Source organism: Corapipo altera, unplaced genomic scaffold (genome assembly GCF_003945725.1).
Source record: "Corapipo altera isolate COAL_440 unplaced genomic scaffold, ASM394572v1 23, whole genome shotgun sequence".
Lineage (NCBI taxonomy): Eukaryota > Metazoa > Chordata > Aves > Passeriformes > Pipridae > Corapipo > Corapipo altera.
Window position 1 is genome coordinate 18,118,654 of NW_020884878.1, and position 27,231 is coordinate 18,145,884.

General features: G+C 44.1%; 1 protein-coding gene across 3 annotated transcripts in view; it reads right to left on the reverse strand.

The window, feature by feature from the left end:
* Positions 1–27,231, reverse strand: part of ESRRB (estrogen related receptor beta) — a 128,684-nt gene that overhangs the window by 20,239 nt on the left and 81,214 nt on the right. For 2 of the 3 annotated variants that reach the window (XM_027637830.1, XM_027637829.1), the window contains exons 2-3: positions 20,151–20,560; positions 10,681–10,797 (exon numbers count right to left, since the gene is read on the reverse strand). In XM_027637830.1, coding sequence (XP_027493631.1) covers positions 10,681–10,797; positions 20,151–20,560 — 527 coding nt within the window. The remainder of the gene's footprint in view (positions 1–10,680; positions 10,798–20,150; positions 20,561–27,231) is intronic. The other variant, XM_027637831.1, reaches the window with a different exon arrangement.

Consider the following 27,231-nt stretch of genomic DNA (forward strand, 5'->3'; position numbering starts at 1 on the left):
TTTTATTTTCTGGGAACTAAAAATACTCTTAAAAGCTCCATGAAGCTAAGCCCTGGCCAGTGGGAAATGCAGTCTAGGCCCAATATCAGCTGTCGCATCAAATTACTAGCCTCACCTTACCTTCCATCCAGTCCTATCACATGCCCATGAATTGACAGGAACAGAAAGCTCTACCTTGCCAAAGAGCTAACAGAGGAGCCAAGCTACAGGGTTTGCATGGCACAATATGAGTCTAGCCCAAGAAGGACACAACCAAAGGGAACACAGGGCAAGTGCTGGCCCTGAAGCAATGGCAAAAGGGCTGCTTTTGCTGAGTTTCCCTGATAGATCAGCCAGGTCCTGTACCCACTGTCCACCTAATCCTTGAGCTGCAGTTTCCACACCAATACAGCCTGCTTGCTCTCCCAGGGTCTGAGCTGGGGTGGTGCTCTGTAGCTAACACATGCACCTGTCCCCAAGAGCTGCATCCTGAAGTTCATGGATTGGCACTGACCAAAGAAGCTAGAAGGTATAGGCTAAGACTAGAGAAGAAAGGCAGTGAGAAGGGTTGTGCCCAAGGTGTTTTCCCCAGAATTTCCCTCTTCCTTTCTGCTCTGAACTTCAGGAGAGACAGCAGGATGTGGCTTTTGGATGAGTGAACCAGGAGGAAGCTTATCAAGGAAACAGAGAGCAGTGATGATCATAAAAGTCAGACTTGCCAAGATAGGGAAGAAACAGACTATAGGAAAAGGTATCTCTTCCTAAGAGGAATGGAGAGGCTGCAACCTGACTAGGCTCTCTTTTGTTACTCAGATTCCAGCTTGGGAAGGGGAAAAGACTCCTATTAGGCTTTTACACTGCTGCAAAAAGAGGTCAGCCTCATGACAATCTTCTGGTAGGTGACTGATTCAATTATCCAACTCATTTGCACTTGAGGCTTACAGATTAGCACAGCCAGAACACAGCGACTAGCATAGTGCAGGTCAACAAGCCTGGAAATTACACTTGGAAAGAGAGGGTAGGGAACTAGTCTGGGGAAGGGGGCAGTGGAGATGAAAATCCACCTCCTATGTTGCAAGGCCCTACAGAGAGATTAGATCAGCTCAAGCAGGATGCTGCAGCCTCTTCCACCTTTGATGTTTTCAGGATTATGTTAGGTAAGAAAGTTTCTTTGCTGTCTGTCTGGCTGAAGAGTCCCTGGACTCACAGAGACAGGTTAGCCCTGAGATGCCTGATGATACCTGGCACCAGAGGCTCTCACATGCCTCGGACCAGTAACACAAGGCGTCAGCTCCTCACACAGAAACACAAGCAGCATGTCCCAAGTGGTTAGTCCAAAGCATACAGAGTCTGGTGTAACTGACACAGCTTGAAAACCAGTTCTCCTCCTCCACCAGTGCCAGCTGCATGAGAGCCAGCTCTGCAGAGCTGTCTCTGCAGCATTAGCCATTGCTGTCTCTCAAATGTACATCTTCCTCCCCATGCTGAGCCCCTCTCACCTTGCTCCTGCAGTCACCTTGGAAACTCTGGAATTAACAAGGTCTTCAAGGGCAAAAGGGAATAAAGAATATCTCAGTACCTCATTCTCTGTAGAAAGCCCCACACCCACACATTCACCCTGTGTCCGTGGTCCATGCAAATGTTCTCCTTTGCCTCCCCTCTTAGCCCTCTAAACAGTCTGAAACAGGACAGCAGCTCTACTGGTTATGCCACCATGGCCACAATGCCTGCACAGCAGCAGGCTGAGGGGCATTGCACGAAAGGACAGATACAGGAACACACCTGCCAGGAAAAGACTGAGGTTGTCTTTCACAAGAGGACCTAAAGGATGACAAAGCCCCAGCTACACTGGCTTTCCAAGAGGTAGCGCTCAGATATAAAGCCCCTAAGAGGTGTTTGCTGCCTAGAGGAATCTTCAGCCCTTGGTTGTGATTTAACTCCCTTTATGTTAGGCTTTGACAGCTTCCTTCTGTGCATCTGGGCTCCCTTGACACACAACAGAGAGAAGAAGGCCCCTCCACATTCATCTCACTGGTCAGCCACTTACCTGAGGAGTGATGACAGACACTTCTCTCCATTCACTACCAAGAGAACGCCTGAGGGGTCAAAACAATGCTTTCTCAGTCCAGTTTTCTGTCTCAGTCTATTCAGGTGGAGCATATTTTGGAACAGGTAGAAAAGCATGGATCAAACCCAACAATTTTTAGATATGTGACACAATGGAGAGGCTCCCAGCACTGCATGGATAGAGGCCTCCTTGTGACAGAGGTCCACAGAGGCGAGGGAGTTAGACCCACCAACACAGCTTGCTGCTGCTTTGTCCATCCTCTTAGAGCAACTCTGATTGAGCCTTGTAGCCTTGAAGCTTCTCCTGAAGTTCTCACCTCAGCACTGGCTTTTCCAATGGTAAGAATTATTGTCCACTTATCATTTAATTCTTAAATTGGAACAGTTGTTCCAGGCAATTTGAGTAAAGACCCTTCAGGATACCCTGCAGCCCAAGGGCTGTCACAGTCTTCAAAGGTGAGCAAGGGGAAGGGATTAAGAATCTCGGCAGAGCTGAGTGACTGGTGCACATAGGTCAGCAGAAACTGTGAAAATGTTGATGCACATGCCTTAAGTTACTGTAGAGCCGTGGGACGTATATTCAGTCCCATCCCATTCTTGCACACCTCAAAGAATCTTACCTGGTGTGTTGTCAGAACTGCCTAAAAGCTTGTAGCACAACGGTTGGGGTCTAAACATCCCTGCATGGTTGTTGCAGTTTTTATCTGCTTCCTCTTTTCTGTACATAAGTGCACTAAGCACTGTTTTTGGTAGCAGAATGCATGAAGTTTTTATCATAAACCTGTACAGAGGGGATGTCTTTCTGAACCCACAGAGATGTATATCGATGGAACCTGGAATTCATGTTTGATAGAATGGAGATTTAATTAGGTGTGGTAAGAACCTAGGTAGATAAATAATTCAAAATTAATTGGAGAAACCAAACTAAACAGATTCATAATCCACTGAATGTGGGAGAAGTTGTAGGGATAGCCCTCGATGTGCGATTCTTATGGCCAGAAAGCAGATACCAAGTGCCATTATGCCCTTTGCGCCCTTTGTGGATGGCCCATTCACTGGAAGACTCCTCTTTGGAGAATTACCATCTCCTTACCAAAGGCAGCACATGCTCTGTGCCACACCATTACCCAGCTTAGCTCCAGCCACACTGCAAATACTCAATTCATGTCTTGGAAAATAGTTGGGTGTGGATGGTACAGACATCGAGATGTCACTCACTGCTCCTGGAGATCCTGTTTCAAAGGACAGGGGGTTGCCTGTCTGTTTTTAAACATAAGGATATTTTAGAGAAAGAAAAACAATTTTTCATTAGGATACTTCCAATAGGGGTATTTCTGGCAGCAGCTGGAGGCAGAATGCTCTGTAAATACAAAGGCATTAAATTGCACACAGCAGCAACCTGATCAGGGCTACCTTTTAATTTCCTGACATGAGCTGGCCGCTAACCCAATTACCCAGGGTCCCTGGAGGAGCCCTCATCCTTCCCAGGAAGCACAGAGCAAGAACCCAAGCATATCGCAGGGAGGTCAGCTGAGCTTTCACTGAAATCAAATGTCTTTTTGAGAACATATGGTCTGGAAGCAGGGATGGAGACAGGAGGGAGAGGTTGCTTGAAACACTTTGCTCTATTGAGAGATTTTTTCACTTGAAAACAGAAATGAAACACCCTCCATCTGCTTACATTGCTGAAAAGGAGTTCTGCTTTTGATTCAGTTATCTGGATTTCAGTAGAGGATGAAGACAAAGTTACTAAGTGGAACTAGTTTGAGACGGCCAGTGTTTGAAGATCCTTGTTCAGATACTAGATGTCTGCACCAAATTCACCACCTCACAGGGCCATGTCTGTCCAGGATGACAGATTTGATTCCCTGGGAAAAAATTATGATATTAGCAGCTGGTAAGAGAAACAGAAGAGTTAGGACTAAATACCAGCAAAGTTCCACTGGCTACAGGGTTTCCTCATCAGCCAGGGTCTTTAATAGGAGAAGCATGGATTTAAGAGATAGCTGCTTCTGATATCTGGAGATTACAGTCTCACCATCTCTGAAGTGGGGCCCACCTCCAACATTCACAGAGATGCAGGCACTTGGGCAGCACAAGGGTTACCAGGTTATTGCAAGTTCCTGTGAAGCAGGGTATTCCCAAAGACAGGGACAGGAGGGAAAGAGGAAGATAAGCTGAATGACCTTTGGGCTCTCTTATGCTGACTTATCCTTCCTGTTTCACTACCTGGCCATGCAGTGTCAGTATCCACACATTCCAGCAATCACTACATCAGAAATAATATTAGACAGATTCCAAGAGCTTGGGAGATTTGTAACAAAGAATTTGGGATCCCTGTTAAATTTTAATATGTTCTCTAGCATTTCTTATGGAAATGCATTAGGAGCAAAGGAACAAAGCCTTTGAAAGGAATAATTGTACTTGGAATTACTAACACCACAACAGACACAGCTCTGGGAAGAAAGAGAGTCGCCTAGGTAAGAGAAATCATGTCTTTACTGGATGATTGCCTAATCTCTGTCTTGCTGTTAAAAAGCCTTCTTTTTCTGCATCCAGATCAAGACTATCTTCCTTTACCCTCCTTCCTTGCATTTGTAGACTTCATTCTTACTGCACAAGAAACAGCTGCTGGGTGACTCCTGAGAGCCAAGAGGCTAGGCCTTCAAAGACATTCAGACTGGGACAAAACACCTCATTCAGGGCACGTTTCCTGTCCTGGGAATTCCCACTCCTGCTTTTAGCACATCAAATGCATGTAGATCTGGGGGACTCCTATCTTCTGCTTTCTGAAATAAGGTAATACCTGTCTTTCACAGGACAGATCCCCAAGACCCCTTCAGTCTTTACCCTCTTTCTTGGAAGCCAACCAGTGATGTCTGCAAGAAACTGGGCAGAAGCCACTCACATATCTCAGAAAGCCACTCTTAGGACTCAGTCATGAGTAGGACTCTGAAAAGACAAATTTTAGCACTGGCAGGGAGCAGAAGACAACAGTTCTTCAGCAACATAATAAACATTATTTTTATTAAGAAGGAAAAGAAGACTCAAAGGCTGGTGGAATACTGGATGACATCTCAATGCCTGGACAAGATTTTTTTTAGACAGTTATTTTCTTTGCTGAATGGTTTGTCACTGTGTAATGTAACACATAATTTCATGTGCATGCACTTCATGAAAGCAATTAGTGACCCAGCTTTGTTTCTTTTTCCGAACTGTTTATGCTCCATTTGGTTCTCTGCAGTTGTGCCAGCACAAAATAGGGAGCAACACAGCTTTAGAAACAATACAGTCCAAAACAGACCCACCACTTGTCAAAGCCCAGCCCATCAGCAATGCAGGTGGTGTCTCTGTGATAACATATTCAAGAAAGGGTAAAACCATGCAGTACAGCAGCTGAGAGGGGTGAGAAAATATGGGAGAAACAGCCCTACAGATACCAAGGTCAGAGAAGAAGGAGGGAGAGGAGGTGCTTCAGGTGCCAGAGCAGAGATTACACTGCACTCCATGGTGAAGATCACGGTGAACCAAGTTTTCCTCCTGCAGCCCATGGAGGACCACAGTAGTGTAGATATCCACCCTGCAGCCCATGGAAGACCCCACAGTGGAGCAGGTGGACATGCCCTGAAGGAAGTTACAGCTTGTGGAAAGTCTGTGGCAGAGCAAGCTCCTGGTAGGAGCTGCAGCCCATGAGAGGAGTCCATGCAGAAGCAGGTTTTATAGCAGGAACTGTGGCCTGTGGGGGACACACACTGGAGCAGTTTGTTCCTGAAGAACCGTAACTTGTGGAAAGAACCCATGTTGGAGCAGTTTGTGAAGAACTGCAGTCTATGGGAAGTACTCACTTTGGAGAAGTTAATGAAAAACTGTATCATGTGAGAGGGACCTCACACTGCAGTGGGAGAACAGTGTGAGGAGGAAAGAGCAGTACAGATGAAGTGTGATACACTGACCACAAACTCCCAGTCTCTGTTCACCTGTGCTGCTTGGGGCAGAGGAGGTAGGTGGCATGAGTGAGTTGAGCCTCAGAAGAAGCAGAAGGAGGTGGAAAGTGGTTTTGGTTTTGTTTTTATTTCTCAACATCCTACTCTCTTATTAACTGGCAATAAATTAAATTAATATTCCCTAAGTCGAGTTTTGCCCATTACAATAATTGCTGAATGATCTCCCTGTCACTATCTCAACCCACAAGCATTCTCAGCATATTTTTTGTCTCTGTCCTGCTGAGGAAGGAGAGTGAGAGAGCAACTTGGTGGGCACCTGGTGGCCAGTGAAGGTCAACCCACCACACTGACACATAGAGAAAGACTGACATCACTGGCCTTGTCACAATGCCACTCTTCTACAAGGTGACACACAGGATTGCGACTTCAGAGAGGCAGCAGAGGTGTGGAGGGCAAAGCTGCAAGGTCATGTTTAACCAGCCAACGTCCAAAATAAAACCTCTGAACCCACATACACAAGCCATGTGTCATCTGAAATTACATCTGTGTCTTGAAGACAAACAAATTGCTGTAGAACAGAAAGGCCATGGGTGGCTAGAGCGTGAATGGCAAGGGTATATTCTCTCTAAAACTGACAAGGTAAACTGACAAGGTATATTGACCTTTTAAAAGAGACCTGCCAAACTGCTGAAATTTCTCTATCCATCATTCCAGAAGGCCAGAGAAATCTAGACCTATGCTGTAGCGCCCAGAGTTAAAGAGCTATATTTGGTCATTGTAGTCACAAGACAGACAGTGATGGGAGCAAAGAGGCAATGCGGTGGACAAAACTAAGGATGCCCAGCTCTGAAAAATGCCTCTCCCTTGCAAGTTGGAGGGCATGCTTTCTTTTACTGGCCATCCCCACTGGCCAGACATGAATGTAGTTATCATTTTCTCCATTTGTAGTGAGCATTATCACTGGCTGCTCAGGTTTCCCTGAGCTTTGCAGAGCAGAGGGGCGTGCTCTTCTACTGGACAAAGCTGTGAAGATGCTCATTTCCCACTGTCTGCTGGTGCTTCAGCAAGGCCAAGAGCAGCAGAGCACAGGTTTTCTGGGGACAGTGCCTCTCCACAGGGCCACTGGGACTGGAATCTGCTGGAATCCTAGACTCCAGATTCAGCAGCTTTCTATATGAGCCTGCTAGTTAGGGCTAATTAATGCTCTCTGGGGGCACATTCCAGATGGAAGGGGAAAGTGAGAGACAGGCATCTAGACAAGCCGACACTTGAGACATCTGAGCCAGTTGGGCTCTGTGGGCAGAGTGTTCTGCTTGCCACTTTTCCCAGTGAGTCTTGCCTGCCCTGCAGCATCACGACAGGAGAACCTGAGACAGCAAAGCTCTGGTGTCCGTGCAGTTCCCTTGTTGCAATACATTGATCAGAGCTCTCTCAAAGAAAGTGGCCTGGATATCTGAGACACCTATTGATTGGTCCATTGGCTCTCTTCCTGCCCTGATCCTCATTCACTCAGCATTGCCTGAATAACCTGCACTTCTATGTTAGGGGAAGTCTCCCCAGATCTTAAAGGGCTACATTAACAGCTGTTTGCCTAGCTGCAGCCCATGTAGGGAGAGATGTCTGGTGACCTTATATGCAGGCTCCAAGGGGAGAACCTAAGTCCCTCCTGCAGCATCAAGCTGAGCACTTCAAGTATTAGGCAGAACTTGAAGTCATGGCTACTTGTTTTTGCCATCTTTGAGTACTGGTCCCTTCTTCTTGAAGAACAGGCTCATGCCACATGCCCATCAGGCAGGAAATGATATGTACATCAGGTATGGTGAGAATAACCAGGAAAATGAGAAGAAATCAGGAAGCCCTTAATTAGTTACTAATGGAATATCACACTTCTCTTCTTGAACAAAAAAACAGTTCCTTGACCCAGAAACATCCCCACTAAGTTACAAACCCTCTGCCAAGGACATCAAGGAGAAACATGTCAAGAGAAGAACTGGTTTCTAGATCTTGCCTTTAAACAAACAACTGTTTTCCTCCAAACTTGTGATAATCAAGCAGGAGGAAAAACATAGCTTAGCAACCTTCTGCCATGGATGAACCCAGGGATGAAGAGATACACCAAGGGAAAGTTGGAAAGGGAAATACTGAAAGGAAAAAAAAAACATTGCTCAAATATCAAGACACATCTTGTCCTAATGAATACTTGGAGACTGTAGAATAGGCTCTCTGGGGAAACCAAGACACTGGGGATTTTTAAAAACAGTTAAAAGTATTAGAACTGTACAGCTGGGAACACTTGGCACCAGAAAAGGAATGGATGAGCTAATAAGATGACCAATCAGCGACAGAAAAGACTAATGAACCCTTTCTAATCCAAAATCCCTTGTCAATTCTGCATTTTGAGCAAATCAAACAATTGTGGATTTGTTCTTTCTAGAAACTCCTGGCTCTGTGGAGACCAAAGAGTGTAAAACCATTTTTCTCCCTTCTTGGATTTGGCTTTTAAAGATGTGTATTGATTGAATTCTGTATATTAATACCATGTGCTTCCACCAGGCTTCACATAAAGTTAACTAATTGGTCCTCATAATCCTTTTGCAAAGCAAAGCAGTAGGACCCTTGTTTCTCAGCTTGGAATACTGAGCAAAAGAAAGAGAAAAAAAATGCCTGACCAACATCACTTGACCACTCTGTGTTAGGGCAGAGGAGTCCTATTTGCAAATTGCTAGTGTAGTCTCCTCTTGATATAATCATGAGCTCTTGTATCCCATTGATATCAATAAATCTTTATGCTGTATATTCCACAGCACTAAACATTATGGGCAGGATCACAGATACACTAACATCAATAGCAAACCACCCTTCCCCAGAGACTTTAATGATGCCGGATCAATCCCGATATGAATAACTAAATACACTAATAAAAGCAGCCTTGGAGTCAAATTTCAGTTTGCCATGAGTAGTATCCCATAGAGTTCAGGAGTTCATGCACAGCATAGTGTGAGTGAATCTATGCTGTTTTCCAGACTAACTCTGGTCTGGAAGGAGTTAACTGTTTTCCCACAGCTTGAAAGCTAAGACACAAAACCTTCACAGGACCCTGCTTTGAAGAGTGTTGAACTTCCAAAACTGGAAGCAGAAGACACCTTGGCCACACAGTCAGCATGCCAGCACCAGCTCCTGTGACTCTGCTCCAACAGCTGCCAGCCCTGAGACACTCAACTGCTTGGATGCAGGGCAGCATAGATATAGGCAGCCAGCAAGCTTGGACCCATGCTGCTGCTCTGCTGCTCCAGTGACTGGAGCCACTACAGGCCTTTAAGGTTGTTTTATGGGATTCATATGAATAGGCTACAGTGCATTATAAACCTGTGCTCCCACTAAAGCCGGTGTCACTAGTGTGTGTTGGCACGTGGGAAAGGGGATACATCCCCTCCCTGAACTATCACATGAAGAGAAGCAGGTTTTCAGTGGTCCCTCTCTAACTACAAAGCAGGTGCCTCCTTCCCAGCAGTAGATCAAGATCCTCTGAGTCTACCACCTCTACATCTAGGTCAGGGTGGGCCAGACTACACAAGTCTGCATCTCTGGCCCTTGGTAACTGGTGTGCTCTAGAAGGAAGATTTTTAACGACAGAAACTACACATCCATTGAAGAACAAAACTAGTTTAATACCTAATCTACATTCTTTACAACACTGGCTGCCATCAACCTGCCCCTAAAGAAATGAGAGAGCCCTACTGAGAAGGAATACACACTCAAGTGACATCATACAATTCATCACCAGCTGCTATGATGTTATGACCTGGAAGAGAGTTGTGTGCTAGTGTCTTGGCTCCAGCATACAGGACTTCTGCAGTCCACAGCCAGCTGCTGTTCCTTGTGGTTAAGCTGAGGGGACCATGCTCTCCAGGTACAGCAATGCAGGAGGTTACGTGCAATGCTTCTCCTTCCCTTTCCCTTCTCCCCTCATGGCCTTTCCCAGAGGGACCCAAGGGAAACAAAGTTTTAAAGTCAATCTATAAGAATGTGTTTAATTGCCACTGAACTCCCTATGGTTCACCTTGAATGGACAAGGATTGAGGAGGAGGAAAAACAGCACAAGAGAGAAGCTGAATACTGCTCAGAGACCTCTGAACACATCAACAGACTGAGCACGACATAGGTTGAGCATGCAGGGCAGCAATCCACAGCTCCCAGACAAACTTGTGCTATCACCCATCTTCAGAAAGTCTCTTGAGTGGTAATATGGGCAGACCTTCATTGCACAGGGTGCCACAGCTGTGCATTAACTCTGTCCTTCCCTTATGATGTCCAGCCAACCCAGTCATTATCATGAAAGAGCTTCTCCTCCTCAAAAATGAAAAATTACCTGGGGGAAAGAAGAGCAACACCCTCCAGCACAGGGTTAGTTTGGGAAAGGAAACAGTCTGGCACAGCCAGTTTCCAGTTATTTGTCAAATTTGCAAGTAGTAGAAATAATATCCTAGCACAAGGGTGCTGACTAGAACCACTCTCCTCTCTGGACTGCCCTCTTAGTCACTACCCATCCTGACTCTGTTACAAAGCCTGTAAAAAGATTCCTTCAGAAAGCCAGAGTAGGCAAGCATGTAGTTAGCCTCGGAGATCCTGCAAGGCCTGGAGTCCCAGGCACTGTTAGGACAGAGAAAAATTCTCATTCTGACTCTCTTACCTTCTTTTAGCATCCCCACTTTGAGGCATTTCATGAAGCGACAGGCCTGACAGGATTTGCGCCTCCGTTTCGTGATCTCACATTCATTGGTAGCCGGGCAGCTGTATTCAATATTACCTGAAACCAAACACAGAGATGGTCACCCAGGAATCACGTTTTCCCCACTGAACCAGGGACAGGCTGTAGTGCCCAGATATTCCCAACACCATCAGTCTGCGTATGTTGTACGTTTGCTCACTAATTTGCACAGACACATCCTCTGAGACTACAGCCAGCTGACCTATCCAAGGGGCTGATTGCAGTGCTGGGCTTTCAGCCACGTGTCCTCTAGGTATGTCATTGTCCCCTGTGCTGCACCCTTTATAATCTGGCCTGTTCCCTGAAGTCCAGGGCTGAGCATGGGAGCAGTTCAGACATTAGCAGCATATCCTTTGCTGCCAGTCTTGCTCCACGTCTGTGGGACGGATGTCACCTGTCCTTTCTTGCCTCGCTTGGGGAACCAGCATTTTCTCCTTTGCTTCCTCCTGCCAGCAGGTATACTACAGGTAGCAGGGAAGCAGTAGGTCTAGATTGAGAAAGAGATAAGACGTCCTGTAAAATGAACATAGGTTACCTGTGCAAATCTTTACAGTTTTACTTTATTAGTTCTTGTGCACCTGCCTCTCATCCCTTTGCACAGACCATTATTGCTTCTCATTCCCTTTTTGTTTACGATCACGTTGCAACACTGTCTCCAAGATAAAACAGGGAAAGAAACATCCCAAATTTATTTCTAGTCAAATCGTATCGTACTGGAAGCCAAGAATGTAACTGAAACATGGAGCAAGGGTCTGATATGAGGATGTAATTGGAATTATGCTGGATGACAGTGGAAGGTGACAATTATTTAGTACTAGAAGACAACAAAAAAACCAACTGTCTCCATCCTGCCATTCATTTTGAGATGATGTTTCTGAAGAGGGCTATTCAATGTTTGCTGCGGGGATGGACTAGATACTGGTAAATCAGGCAGCACTGAAAAGGGTATCTAAGCTCTACAGTCAATTCAGGAGAATGGAGAAGTTGGTCTGATGATCAAAGGAAGGAAACTGAGATTCAGGAGTTCAATCAGAGCTGTAGGGAGGAATGTAGGTAAGAGCTGAGACAATAACAGTACGAACTTTGTAAAACATCAGATTAGAAGCAGAGTTTACAGTTTGTTAATACTGGGATAGGACTTGATTTTTGTTCCTACTTCTGTAATGGATTTTTATATTCTAGTGCAAGAGCCTTCCCTCTCTAAATAAAGATCAACAATCTGATATATATCAATCTTTGGGTGTGGTGATTAGACCTTGGGGCTAACTAAGATGTTGGAAAGCCCCTTGAAAATCTGAGTGGAAAAGCAGAGCACAGATTCATTAGAAAGAAAGCACTGTTTATTTCAGTATTCTTGGCCCATTCTGGGTGAAACTCCAGGAGCACACAGCCCCTAAAGCCTAGAGGTGATTGGCCTGTTAGTTACAAACATTCTACCTCTTGCTTCTTCTTTTGTCACAAGACTTGCAACTTGACCCTAGGCTCCACCCCAGCCACCCCATTCTTCACCACTACTCATCTACCCCCAAAATACAGTTTGTCTGCAGGAGCACAGTGTGCTGCACAAGTTGCTTCCGTTCAGGCTGTATTTCGTCATTGTGCAGCACCTGAATTTCAATAGCCAGCCACGTATCAACGTTCTCAGAGAGCTGGAAATTGAGATTCAAGCTTGATCTCAAGGTAATAAACAAACTCCTGCTCTAAACACAGAGTTTCAGCACATTACAGACCCATGAGTATGGTGGCCACGATCTCATGATCAGATACTTGCTGTGCCCCACACAGGAAGGAACGCAGCAGGAACAAACCTGGGAAAAAACTCAGAGTCTCACTTTGTTAAAGTTTTACCTTTGTTTCAGTGTTAACCTTTCTCACCAAACCCAGGATGAGAGTTCTAGAGAGACACAAGATTTCATGTTTTGTGGTCCAAAGGCCAAAAATTTGACCCCTTACACAGAGACACTACACCAAGGGCACTGAGCCTTTATAGCAGCTGGAGGCAGTGACAGCCCTCATCTGAAAGCTCAAGGTCCCTCCACAGTGTCAAGAAGATCCCCCAACTTCCCCATGCCTCCAGGCTCTGGTCTCCTTGACAAGCAAAGTACTGGAAAGGGTCTACAAAAAATATATCACAACTAAATGTGACAGTGTCAGAGTATGCGCAGGTAATAGTTACCATACACATGCCGGATGCACACAGCAGTTCTCAAAGGCATTTCTGTACTGGGATCATGACTGTTAAAGGAGCAGAGCCAGAGGATAGTGAGCACTGGGCAAGCACCCCTTCCTGGACAGCAAAGCAGTGGTCACCAGGTAGTGCAGCAGCCCCATAGTCTGTTGGTTAGCACATATGAAAGAATACATTCAGCACTGGTGGGACATCCCATTCAGCACGCTTGTTTGCCTTCACATTTAACACAGGCTCATGTGTCTCTTCCACACACTGTGCCCAGTCTGAGGGAAGAAAGCACCAGCAGCTGTGTCTTACAGTCCTCTCTATAGATGCAAATGCTAGAGGTGAGGCTCACTGTACCCTCTTCACACAAGACAATGCTGCCAAAGCAAATGGCATTTTATGCCAGGCCCAAAAACATACTGTGTGCTGCAAGGACTGAGAGCCACAGCTAGGGGCAATACCTGTCATTATTGCAGGAAGCAGCGACATGACCAGGAGAGGCACAATCAGCATTACCCAAGCAGAACTCAATCACGAAAAACTATCATCTCCAAAAGTTTAACAAAGTTCTCTGACTTTTTTTTTTTTTTTGTGTCTCAATTTCTTTTATGGGTCCTGGGGCTGGCTGCCAGCACAGTGAGCAGCTCACAGCTCCCTGTAATTTCTGTAAGTGCCCTGTGATAAAGTGATGAGATTAACTCATCGAAATTCCAACAACCTCCCAGTGGCTGGCGGTCACACCAGCGGCCCAGCTGCCAGCGCAGGGGGCTCAGAGAGACATTCCCCTTCACTGCCGCAGCTGGGGGTGCTGCAAAGTCCTGCAGAAGAGTGTCAGCATACAAGCGTGCACTTGCAACTCTCTATGCAACAACAGAATTTGAGTCAAGTCTCTGTGTGTAATGAACAGTAGATTATGTGACCCAGAAGGAAAGATCAGAAAAAAACACATAATCTGATAAGCAAGGCCTTGCTTTGAGCTGTTGCTTATTAGAGAGATTTCCTTTACCTAGATAATATTTACATTGATCTGAAAAAAGATGGTAGAACCTCACCAATACCACAGCACAAGATTTACCTAAAAATGCCTTAAAAAAAAATCAAGTGATGAATGACAGGATCACAGTTTGGATTTCTTCACATGTCCCCTCGGAGGGCAAATCACTTCCTCTCTGTCTCCTAGTTTGCTCATCTGCAAAATGATACGAACACCAAACCTACCTTCTGGGAAGATTTTGAGTCTTTATTCATTAAGGTTTAACTGTACTTTAAAGCCTCTAGATGAGAGATACTAAGAAACAGCAGAGGACTATTAAAGTGATAGATCATGTTTTTTATGCTGGAGAACTGCAAAATTACCCTATTTTCCGCAAAATTAGACCTTTGACTGTTAAACAATTTGGAATATCATTTCCCGTGCACACATAATAGGAGTACCTGAAAATTGTACACCAGATCTTGATCATTCAAGAGATCCTATATTCACCCTACTTCTCTGGAATGGGAGGGACTGGGAAGAGGAGAATGCCTGCCTGAGCTTGGGGAGCACAACGAAGTCCTACCCAGCTCCTTCTTAAATTGTGGATAGGGCTCCTCAGGAGAGTTGAATTTGGAATTCGTACAGCACTGAGGGCACAAGCTACTCCCTGCTTCCTGATTCTAACCTTTTAGAAAGCCTTTCCACAAGGAAACTCAGGAAAGACTAGACAGAAATAACCAAGAAAGTCTTTAAAGCTAAATAATTTTCAGCGTCTGATTGCTGAAGAAAACTCATCTCTCTTTTTCTGGTTTCTTCTTCATTGCTATTCACTTAAATTAGCCCATCTAAATGAGGCATCATAGCCCAAGTCCTGATGTGAGGAGAGGTACTTTGTAAAAGTCAGAGGAAAATCTCTCCAATGATCTGTATGAGGTAAGAAAGGTTATTTTTAAGCTCCAGTTTTCAAAGAAAGGAATTCAAATACTGAACCTGTAAAGCTTCATTTAGGAACTTGAATAAGCAACCTGATTTTCAGCAGGGTTGTCCTATGCTTCAAGGGACATGTCCCTGATCTAGGTGCTTGAGTATATACAAACATCAACAGAGGCTCCTATTTTTGGAAAGGAAAAATATCAACACAAAAAAACCCCCCAAACCCCACAAAACAAAAAAACACCCACCCCCCCAACAAAAAAATACTCCAACAAAAACAAAGCTCCCCACAAGTGTTTATCACTTGCAGGAAAATGAGAGCTTGGAAAAGCAGGTGAGATAAGCCCTAGTGCTTGGATTAACCAAAATTTCACTTCATGTGGCTGATAACAGTAAAAAACCCAGAAATGTGAGCACTTGACACTATGAGAGGAAAAGGGAATATGCAGAGGTGTAACAACAGAACTGTTCGCCTCCTCAGGGTGGCACACCTGGCTCCTGCTCCACAAAAGAGGACTTGGACATTTAGTACAACTCAAATAAGCTTCCTGCTTGCACAGGGAAGCAGGACATGGGCCCTGGGGCTCCCTACTGGCAGCAAGTTTGTCTATAGGGTTTCAGACACAGAAATACTTTACAGAAGTTGCACAGAAAAGGTCCTTCTGCACAGAGTTCTCTGTATAGGTGCACTGAGGCAAAGAGAAAACACGAGACCAATAGACCTGAGGTTGCACTGGAGGTGGTTTTTTAAATCTAAGTGCAAGATACAGATCTTGCAGTAAGCAGCAGTCGGGTGCTAGATCATTAAATACTGCACTTTCCCTGGTTAAGCTTCAGAAGCTTTTGGAAAGCTGTGAACTCCCACCTGAAAAGTAGCAGGCACATTTCTGAGAAGGACAGAACAGTGCTTGGCTTCCATGGCTGCTACTGCAGGGACTTAAAACTTCCTTTGTGCATGTAGATGGCAATGTTCTTCTGCTCATGAAAATCTTTCTCAACTGCTGCTCCCTTCCCATGAGCCACTCTAAGCACTGTAACAACAACCAGGAAGCCCTAGAAGACTATGGCTTTTATGACAAGCCTGCTATAAATCCCTAGAAGTCTTCTGAGCTGCATTATCCACGTTTTAAGCCCCTTATTGATGTAAAGGCATACAAACAAGGCAGTTCTGTTGCTACACTCACTGGGTTTGAAGCTTGAAAGACTCAACAGGAAATCCACAGATGCAGGGACTTTGCCTGATACACCACTTGCCTATCCAAAAGATGATGGTAAATGTGTCTCTTCTCTCTGACTCTCCAGTAACCAGTTCTTCCAATGTCACTCCTCGCAAGTCCTGTTGTATCCTTTTGGGTGTGAGTTCCATGCACACAAGGAGATGATTCACAAAGATCAGAAAGAGAAATCTTAATTCAGATTTATTTTGCTGAGCCCTAAGCTTTTATTTTATATTAATGGGTCATTTTAGAAATAGCCTTAATTTTCACCATTTGAAGATGAAAAATAGATGAAGGGTAGTCATAGTCATGAATATGTTGAATAATAAAGGACTCATATGGTTACACAGCACTGCAATCAGTTAATATTCAAAAGAGACAAAACTACCTACTAGTTGTAATGACTGATGAACAAAAAATTATATCTGATTGATACATAATGCTCTATCTACTGAGTAAACTATTCAGAGAAGGAATAGAGTTAGATTAAGAATTTGTACCATGTAAGAAAGCCAGCATTTGCCTTTTACCTAAATTTGGATGAAAGTATTTAGGATTTCCACGGAACAGAAATTCAAAAAGTTTTAATTTAGAAACATCCAAAACAATACCTTTCATGTAATATACCTGTTCCATTACATTCAGCTAATATGAAATTTTTGGTTTCAAATCAGACCTCTCTTGAGCGTCAACAGCAGCACACTTCAACACGCTTGAAATTCAGATTCTCTCCTATCTGCACTACATTCCACATTCCACAATATTCACGGTCAGGTGACGTCCATGACACATGTGAGGACACTTGCGCCATGGAGGTCAATGTAGATTGCCAGTAGAATATAATCTCACGGTGCAATGCAATGATAGAAAAACATGATTTAAATTTTGCCAGGCAGCCTAGCTGACCGAAAATGTGTCAGGTCAGTTCAGAACTTCTGGCTCTGCCTCAAAGCATGGGAAGTCCAGACCTTAGGTTCAAAATAACGTGTTCAGAGAGAAGAGGCCTGCAGCCCAGTGGCATGTTCTGTCATCGTGTTTCAGGTTTTCACTTTTCCATCTCAAGCATTTCCAGTGCTGCAAAGTGGAAATGACACACAGGTTTCCAAACCTTGATCTTTCTTTTGGGCCGTGTTACACAACAGGTGAGAGGTCATAGGTGTGACACCCCCCCATAAACTGTGGGACAGGTTAGGATGTGTTGTGTGATCCTGCCTTTGTTCAGCAAAACCAAACACTCCAATTCATCTTGAACTGAATCAGTGGTTTGGATTTTCCTGCCTTCTTTTCTTTTTTCTATCATTAAAATTTTTCTTGGGGAAATCTGACTTGGTAAAAATTCCGCTTTTCTTTGGAAAAATCCTACTGACAGAAAATTCTCACATAGCAATATTAGTGACCTCAGAGATAACCAGACATGTCCCTGCTAGCGTTTAGCCTATCTTCTCCCCATCATTTGAAAAACAACAGCCCTTGTGTTGTCCAGGACAGGTTGGCCTCATCTGGCTAAGTGGGAAAGTGAGTTGCAGAGATGTCATGCTCAAATAAGGTCTGCAGCTTGAATGCCGCTCTTCCCGCTGCTCTGCTACAGCAGCAGAGGGAGTGAAGAGGCTATTGCAAGATGCTCCTGCCCCAAGATAGGCAGGTTTTACATAAGTTCATGCAACTAAAAGAACGCCATAGGCAGAATGGGGTCATTTGTAGCAGGGGAGCAGGGCTAGTTGGAAGGGCAAACTCATGTGAAGCTTCTCTTTCATGATCAGGGGTATCTAGATAGTGTAATAATTCAGGACAGATTTAGACTCATTTTATGGCAGCATGCATACCTAACATAGGGCCAGCAGAATAAGTACTGTCATAGTATTCATTAGATTTTCATCTGTCAATACTCAAGCACAGAGAAGTGAAGTGGCTGGTCTGAGACCACAAAAGCCTGATGATCAATTTACCTACTGCATCTGGGGAATCCTGGGGTCCTCACTCCATCTCTGTGCTCTAACCATTGAGTCAATGCCACTCCCAGATACCAAATCATGGCAAGTCTTTTGCATTAGCAGGGAATGCAGTGATATAACATACACATCTGCATGCTTTCTGCAATGTTAGGCAGACTGAAGACGTTTTCACTTGGTCTGTTAGATGCTTAACACAGCTACTGAATATAATAAAGCTGCAGGATAAACATCTTTTGTAAATGCTCTTACCACTCGCCTTCTCTTTTACATGATCCTTAAATCCTTTTCCCCGCACACCCAGGGCTATGCTTGGATATCGCATGCACTGCAGCAGAGCCCCAGGAATGGTGCACTTTCTTGACTCAGCCAAACTCTGCAGCCCTATTTGCTGCCGACTCCCGTGGGTTCAGCCTTCAGCTTCATAGTTGAAATTGCTCAACCTCAGGCACAGCACACTTGACTCTCACACTCTTTGGAATAAAAGCATTTTGGTACCTCAGTCACCAGAGCAATCTGATGACAGAGTGAGAGAGATTTCCACTTATTTCTTTCCCCCATCTGTTACACGTTAACAGCCAATCAATTAGGGAACCACAGGGAGAAAGAATATGGCTGTGTTGGGGAGAGAAGGCTGGAAGGAAGCACTCTCCCCTTTTGGGATTAAGTCAGCTGACACATCACTCCGGCTGACACAGGCTCTAGGTACTGTTACCCTGCATCATTTTCTTTTGATTCTCTCTGAAAACTCTTCAAAAGTTCCTAGGTCTTCTCCTCTTTCTCCAGGTCTCTTCTGCTCTCCACAGAGGTGCTCCAGTATTGCTCCCAGGAGGAGTTACTTATCTTGTTTCTTCCTGTATTAGGAGCCCCTAGGACTTTGCTTCAGAGTACTACCCTGTCCCTCCTTTAGCACCTGACTATGCCTAAAAGAAACACTAGGAATGGCTCAAGAGCTGGAGGAGGGATGGAGTCAATGCTGACAGTCAGAAGTGCAAGTAAAAATTCACATTTAATCACAGAGATTAAGCAATGACAAATCACACAAAGCCCTGCCAGAGAACTGGTCAGCGCCCTAAAGATGGCAATGATTTCCACATGGCATAATAAAGAAGAAAGTGTCAGTGGGGAAGAGTGATTATTTCCACAGCTGGATAATAGGAAGGAGAGTCATCTAAAATCTAAGAAACCAAGCTAGAAATAGTGACTTTTGCAGAGACCTGGAATGAACTGCATCCTGGACTGCTCTGTCCACTGCAGAGTTGAACATCCCCAGAAACAGAGTGCAATCAGACCCATTCAATTAACAAAATGAGTGCTCTCTCCACATGTGCATTTCTTTCATTTCACAGGAGACAAGGCAGTACTGGTGTGGTGGATTGACCCCAGCCAACAGCCAAGTACACGCACAGCTGCTTGCTCACAGGACACCTTGTCTCCAGTCAGCCCATCTTAGCTGGGTGAACTCAATACATTTTCCACTGGAAGATGAATGATCCTGTCCTTTTCCCAGTTAGAGAAAGTAGGAAATAAAGGGAGTATCTGTATGTCTAGCCATGTTTGCTCACATGGGGCACGCGTAAGCAAGTACACCCAAGCATCCATGGGTGTTGGACATTACCCGGATGCACTCTTGCTTTTGGCTATATTGTAGCTGTGCATGTGCACATCTGCAAGCACACCTTTGGCAGGCAGGCTGGCAGGCATACCCTTCATATGTGAATTGTACATGCAGGAGCAATGCACTGCAATTCATCTATTCATGCATGCACTGAGGTTTTCAAAATCACCTGAGGCATTTCTCATCCTTCGTAAGACTGACACAAACAGGGTATCTTTGTCTTCTTCAGTGACTAGTTTTTTTATCTTCAAAGAAGATGCATCTTAGTGAAAGCCAGCCAGGCTAGGAACTTGGCAAAAGTTCCTACCACCACATAGCCTAACTTCATGTCCATGTTCATTTGGGAGGACCAGAGCTGATTAGGAGGAGAGAGGAAGCATACGAAAGGATGGAGACTCAGGTACATTACATGCACTCTCCCCTTCCCCCTTTTATGTGACATTGCAGTCTCAGCAATGTCTGGGGCTGTGGCCCTCTACTTCTATGGAGTGAATGCTGCGGTTTCCATTCCTTCCCACCGTACCTTGAATAGTCCTCTTGAAGAAGGCTTTGCATGCCTCACAGGAAGCCACGCCGTAGTGGTACCCAGAAGCAATGTCCCCACACACCAGGCACAGCCGCTTGGGGATTGCATTGAGCATGTACTCGCACTTGGTGGGTGAGTCCTCCATGATGGCGCTGGCACAGTCGTCGTAACGCTTACGGCAGGACCCACCACCAATCCCCGTGCCATTGAACATGGGGGGTGAGTCTAGGCCATTGGAGTGGCCACCCATGGCGATGCCATAGCCACCGCTAGCATCGGAGGAGCCACTCGGGCTGTGGTGGCTGATGGCGTCGATGCCAGAAGACGGGCTGGAGGGCTCGGTCTTGATGAAGGACCCACAGCTGGAGGAGAGGTGCCGCTCCTCCGTGGCCATTCTGCCGAGCAGCCTGCGGGGAGAGAGCAAAGGCACTCAGCGACCTCCTGGCCAAACCCAGCTCCAGGTTAGTCAAAAGAGAGCCCTCTTTTTCCCACCTCAGTTCAACTCCAGTTGGTTCATACAGTTCAACCCCACCCAGGTTCTTCTTCAGGAATATCAGTATAATAGCCCACCTGCTCCCCACAAACTCACATTAGAATAAAGACAAGAATATTCATGTAGATGATATTATCAGACTGTTCACAGGCTGTAGTGCTGGGAAGGGGCATCAGTGCTGATCAGGCACAATCTACCCAGAGCACAGTCTACCCCAGAGACAGCAGAAAGAAATGAGCTTGCCTGTGGCAGGCCAGGTGAAAAAGATGTTCAGAATATGCTTCCCTGGCTTTAAGCAAAAAGTTCAGGAACAGACCCTGCAGAAAGGACCTGCTCAGACTGGATTTTCATTTTTTTTAATCTGTAATACAGAAGTCTTTGATTCATTTTCAAGTTGAATTCCTCCTCTCCCCCCCACTCCACCCTCCACTCTGCAGCACTATCATCACTAAAAGAGAAGCTTAGAAACTAAAGGAAAACAATATGATCAAAAATTTCTTCTGGCTCAATCTTAAATCTTAATCTTTCTTCTATTTACTAGTATTGGGCTTTTGCATAGACATGCAAATTCCCACTTCTTAAAGATGATCTTTAGATTATGATCTAAAGCCTATGGAATCTTTACCAAATTGTTTTAGTTCACAGATAGTCTTATGCCTTATATAAATGTTCAATCTTTTTTTTTTAGAACATTGCTAATTTTTATGATATCTAAAGCCATGAGTTCCAGAGATTACTTGTGCAGTGTACGAACAAGCAAAAATTCCACTTTTAAATTCCACTTAAAATTTTTAATTTTTAATTCCACTTTAAAATTCCACTTATTTGCCTATAGTGTATTTGCAGCCTTTCAGACTCCCTGAACATGTCCTGGCTCTCCTCAGGAAATGTAGTTTTGCCATGTTCTCCTCATTCAGCTCTTCATTATCTATATAATTGCTCTTCATGCAGAAGTTTTTGCAGATCTCTTATCTGCCTCATCATCCATCTCTGAACTTCCTCTAGTCTGGCTATTTCTGTTCAGTCCAGAACAGAGTTCAATGAGCCAGCTCCTCAGCAGCATGACACTGGCACTGCTCCATCACTTCTCCAGCTGAAGGTCTGGACAACAGTCAAGACAAAGGCACGCCATCAATTACGTAGTGATGTTACAATATTTCCAATGTTATTTTCAGCCTATCTATTGTATAACTCCTTCCACTGTTTGCTTTTTCCCCCTCTTTAAATTTAAATCTAAATTGTTACCATTTCTTCAGCAGAGAATATCAGAAGGTTACTTACTGCAATCCTCAGATCTTTTCCTGAGTTGTTGCAGTTAATTTAGAATCCATTAGGATGTACAAAAAATCAAATTATTGCCTTCTGGTGTGCAATGTTTTGCAATAGTCAACAGCATATCTCATCTACCACTGTGCTGTGCAGTCACACACCCAGCTTTATCAAGATCCTCTGGGGTTCTTCAGTCTTTCGTGATAGTTTGATGTCATCTGCAGTCTCATTGTTCACCCACTTTCCAGATCATTAACATATGGATCAAACACCACAACACTGATCTTTGTGGGTGATCCGTGTTAACCTTTATCATGCTGAAAATTGACTTTTCTTTCTTCTCTGGGTAGGGTATGTCTACCCTTTCTTTCTGTCTCTGACACTTTTAATTGATAATAGTACTAACCTGAGAGGTTAAATTTTCCCTTCAGCAAAATAATTTGTCGAAGGCTTTAAGAAAAACTAAACACATGCATTTTTCTGATGACATGGCCAAAGAATTTTGAATGATTAGGGATGCTTCACTTTTCTTTTTGGAAGCTCTGCTGGTTTAAAGTTACCATACCATGGTCATGTGGGTAATTTCTATTTCTATTTCAGTTTCAGCCTATTTACCTGGTATTTGTGGCAACTCCTTCTGCCAAGAGGTCAAAGCCATCAGGAGACAGGATAAAATATTCTGTGAATCAGCAAGGCTGGAGTGCACACATATATATCTCATATCTGTGTGTCTGTTGATAGGAATATAGATGTTTGATATGCAGCAAATTCACAGTTGCATCCTTATGATCTCACTTGACCCAAGTATTCTCCCTTCTCTGTTTCATCCTTAGTGTTTGACCTCATCTCCTATCTCTGGGATCGATCAGCCAAGCTTGTTATTTGGCAAGACTGTTGACCTTGAGAGTATGGGCAGGCATCTCATGTTCCTCGGCTACTTTGCCTGGTGTTACCTGAGAGGAATCCAGAGTTTGGTCCGTCTCAGAGACAGTGTGATGAGTTGATAAATGCCCATGCTCTTGCCTAGAGGGCCACACCGAACTAGAGGTCATGGAGCAGTTACAGGAATAATTGCCTCAGGTGCATTCATCTCTAATCCCGCAGGGCTCCTAGACAGACTACAGAACTTCTAGTGTAATGCCAGCTGACTGTGTGGGCAAAGATGAAGCTTTGCTAACTGAGAGCAGATCTTAGCATCTCATAGCAAAGCTGAAAGCTGCTGTGCTGGCCTTGTTCTGGGGCCTCTCCCTACCTGAGAAGTGCCGTTTTGGTAAAGATATGAAGATCACAGGACACAGCAACATGAGATTAGGGTCAAAATGGAAGGCAAAATGACCATAAAACAGTGTTCGCACTGAGGAACTCCACAGTAAAAGGAGATGGAATCGTAAGGACAACAGTACAAAAAAGGCATGACAAAAAGCTGAGCTGTACTGGCAGATTCCATCAGGAGAATCCAAATCCCACCTTCTGTTTCTTAAATAGCCTAACTTTCATAGATGACCTCAAGAGAACTTACTGAGATATTTCCCTCCAGTGGAGGGGAAAGAAAAAAAAAGAAGGTGTATCAGGCTTCTCAACTCAAAATTTCAATTAAGGAGCCTTCCTTCCCAAGGCATGCAAACAGTGGCTGTTTGATAGTGAATCAGGGATAGTAACAACCCCCCTACATCCTTCCAGCTGAGGACCCTCGTGTTCCCTTCCAGGAGGCAGCAATACATAGGGAGTGCTGGTTAGACTTCAGCCATTTTCTCTTGTGTTTTTCTTTTCTGGCCTCTGACTTTCTGCAAGTCTCATGGAGATCCCGTCCTGATTTTTAAACAGAGTCAGAGTGTCCCCTGGCAATGAGATACATCTTGAACTTCAAGAAGAACAGCTAAATGTTTCTTGCAAAGAGTTCAAAGTGATGAACAGTCATTTTGCTCGGCTCTAGTTACCTTAATAGGAATGTAAAAGGAGAGAGACTTGATCCAACTCTCCTCTGTGCTGGCACAGGAAACTCCGTTACTATTTCTGTGCCCATGTAACAGGCTTAAAGGTTCTAAACATTTCGTTCTTTTCACCTTTCCTCATCATAGGTCATTCCCTCTAATCCCTTTAGCATCTTTGTGGTCCTTCTCTGGATTTGTTCCAACTTGCCTGGGTCTCTCTTGCAGCAAGGTGCCCGAATTGCACAGCGCAATGCCACAGCACTACAGGGGAGAGTCACTCTGGAAAGCACACAGCCGGGCAGACATATGGACCAACTGAGCAGTAGCTTTGCCAGACATCAGGTTGCACATCAGCTCACATCATTTGATAGGTACTGTCTCACCGGGACCTCTCTGAACATAAGCTGCTTTTGCCACTGTGCTCTGCGCAACATGAAATTTGGAGATTCTCCTTGTTCTAAAGTAGATCCAGTATCATCTTTAAACTACATAGTGCTAATTGCCACTTGTTTTACCAAAGCCTGTTCATAACATTCAATTTTTCAGGCTAGCTCTTATTTTTTTCACTCTGATCTTTTTTCTAGTACCTTTCAGTTAAGTTAATTGTAAATTTGAGACTGATTGCTTTACATTTTCCTCCACTAATGAATATTTACAGTCAAAACACTGCTCTTTTGAACACCACCTTTGCAGAAGGATAAAGAATATCTCTAACCCTTCTGTTTACACTCTGTCATTTAATCCATGATTCATTTCACAGGATTTGTATCAAACCCAATTTGATCTAATTTCCCTAATAAGATTTTGCACAGCTTTGTGTCAAAAGCTCATGCATGGTCTAGAGTCAGTCTATTCATTCCATTCCTTTTGCTCGCTAATTATCTAATTGTATCAAGAAAGGTTATTGTCTGCTGTATTCCTGTTTCATAAACCCACTGCTATTTATCACTAACAATGCTGTTAGCCTTTATGTGCTTATGACTGCCCTCAGACAAGCATGGTCTGATCTCAGGGATTCTGGATGTAAATATGAAAGTTTAGACCAAGTTGAGATTGTGCTTTAGGTTTTTATCCATTAGTGTTCTCTCCCTTGGGCAGTGATATTGGGTTAATGTTACAAGTTTCCCCAATTCTTCTCTTTTATTGTTTCTCTACAATGGCTGGTATTTAGCCATTAATGGCTTATGAGTTTAATGCTCTCTAAGAGAGTGAAAGACTGCTAGATGGACAGGACCTGAAAGGGACAAAAGACTAGTGTTTTAAAATTAAGGCAGTAAATATTGGCCCCAATATTTTTTCTTTTAAACTTCAAGGATGACAAGTTTGGAATTGGTGCAGATAAGGCTATTTTACTGCACATCTTTTGAGGTTATTTTTGCCAGAAATACTGATTTGTAACTGCATTCACCTCTTTAACTCCACTTCTGGATATGGAAATTACAATAATTCAGTAGTCCTTATCTACAAGCCTTCACCTGTCTCAAGAAAAAACAAGGCCCACCACTCACACTTGCTTAGCAAGACAGGCAGAACAATATCCAGCTTTGTAACAGAAGGTAACTTCTCCCCACCAGAAGAATTTTCTATCAGCTAAAAGTATCCACAATTCAGTAACTTAATACCATTTGAGCATCTGAGTGCTCATGTAAACCTAAGTCAATGACCCTGTACCTTCTCTATTGCAGCTCTCCATATTCCTAACTGTATCAAAAAAAAAGTTTAGTGACAATGCTGCTGAGCTTCTTTAGTGGCTGAATTCTCATCTTTAATAGGAAATGCAAGGATAGCTCAGTTCTACACTCCGATTTCCTGGAGGAGGGTATGGAATAGGTATCTGAACATCCAGACGTTCTGCCATGTAGTCCAGTCCCTTCACCAGTCTTGCCTAAAAAAGTCACAAAGTCATGAAGCCAGCATGTCGTTCCAAGATTGAAAGTATCATTACAATGAAAGTTGAAATAGAGCTGTAAAACTAGTATAAACTGATGGAAGGGGAGAGAGAGAGAAAACACTCAGGTCCTCCTCAGGCAAAATCTTCTCTATTCTGGGCACAAGGAGAAACGTGGAAGGTCAGAAATGGGCTCTTTTGTTGGGTGGTTTTCACACTGGATGTGGATTCCAGACAGAATGAAATCTTAATTTTCTAAAGAACCATAAAACAGGAAACCCCTGCAGGCAAGATGCTTGTACAGCTTGTAACCTTCAGGTGCCATACAGCTGTGCTTGTGGAACTGCACCTTAGTCCTGAAGTCCTCACAATTAGACTCAAGTTTTACTGAGAAGTCTGCCAGTATAAAGCTGCTCACTTCAGGCACCAGCTTGTGACAAAAGCCCACTGGTTTGCACAGACGTTTTTAAACCAGTCGTGAAAGATCAAAGAAACTTTAGCTTGCAGAAACACTGATGATAACAGGGATAAAACATCCAACCTCTTCTCTGGTGCAGGCCTATTTTTGCTATTGGTATTTGTTAGCTCAGATGACATAAATCTGCGCTGCATGTGTAAATGAGATGTGCACATCATTGGCAACACAGACTTTGTGTCTTTTGTGGGCCACATGAGAGAGCTTTGCAACCCACAGCGGGCTGACAAACAATGTAGATCAGCTTCTCAAACACTGTCTCCAACTCCAGTAAAAAGCCAAATTTTGACAGGTGTTTTTTTTTTAGATACAGGACACAGAAATAAATAATGTTTTCCAAGTGGCAGGCTAGATGTGACAGCTGCAATAACAGCCAGTGTAATTTTAGGTCACGTGTGCAAAGAGTTAATGTCATGGAGCTGAGACGCCCACACCTGTTGGTCAACCTACTGTTACCATGGACAGCTCACACACGCTCCCAGCTCTGCCTCTCTGCTGTGAGAACACCCACTAACGTGCTAGGGAGGCAAAGGGTCAGCACCCACACTGGTTTCTCCTGCTCTTCTACTCCATATGGACTTCAAATGAGAGACACACCAACTAGAGACTCTTTATCTATAGTGACAGCTCTTCTCCATACAACAGTGGGATCTGCTAAAGTGCCACTTTGCTCCTGTACAGTGGCTAACTGTGGGTAACTCAGTCATATCAGCCACAGCCCAGGAGTCTTTTCTGGGCTTATTCTATCACACAGAAACATATCATGTTCCCAGGACAAACTTAATTTCTCTCTGAGGGTGGGCAAGAGCTTGAGTAGTATAAGTATGATGGGTATGATTATAAACATAAATCACCAAGTTACCAGCGATAGACTTTAGTTTTTTTGTTTAAATCACAGTATTTTGCATTGCTATAAAGGACAAAAGAGTTAGAACCTCAGATCAATCTAAATATTTTCCCCGGAGTGCAGATCTTATTTCTAAGAGTTCTGTCATACTTCCCTTTGGTTTGCATGGGCTATG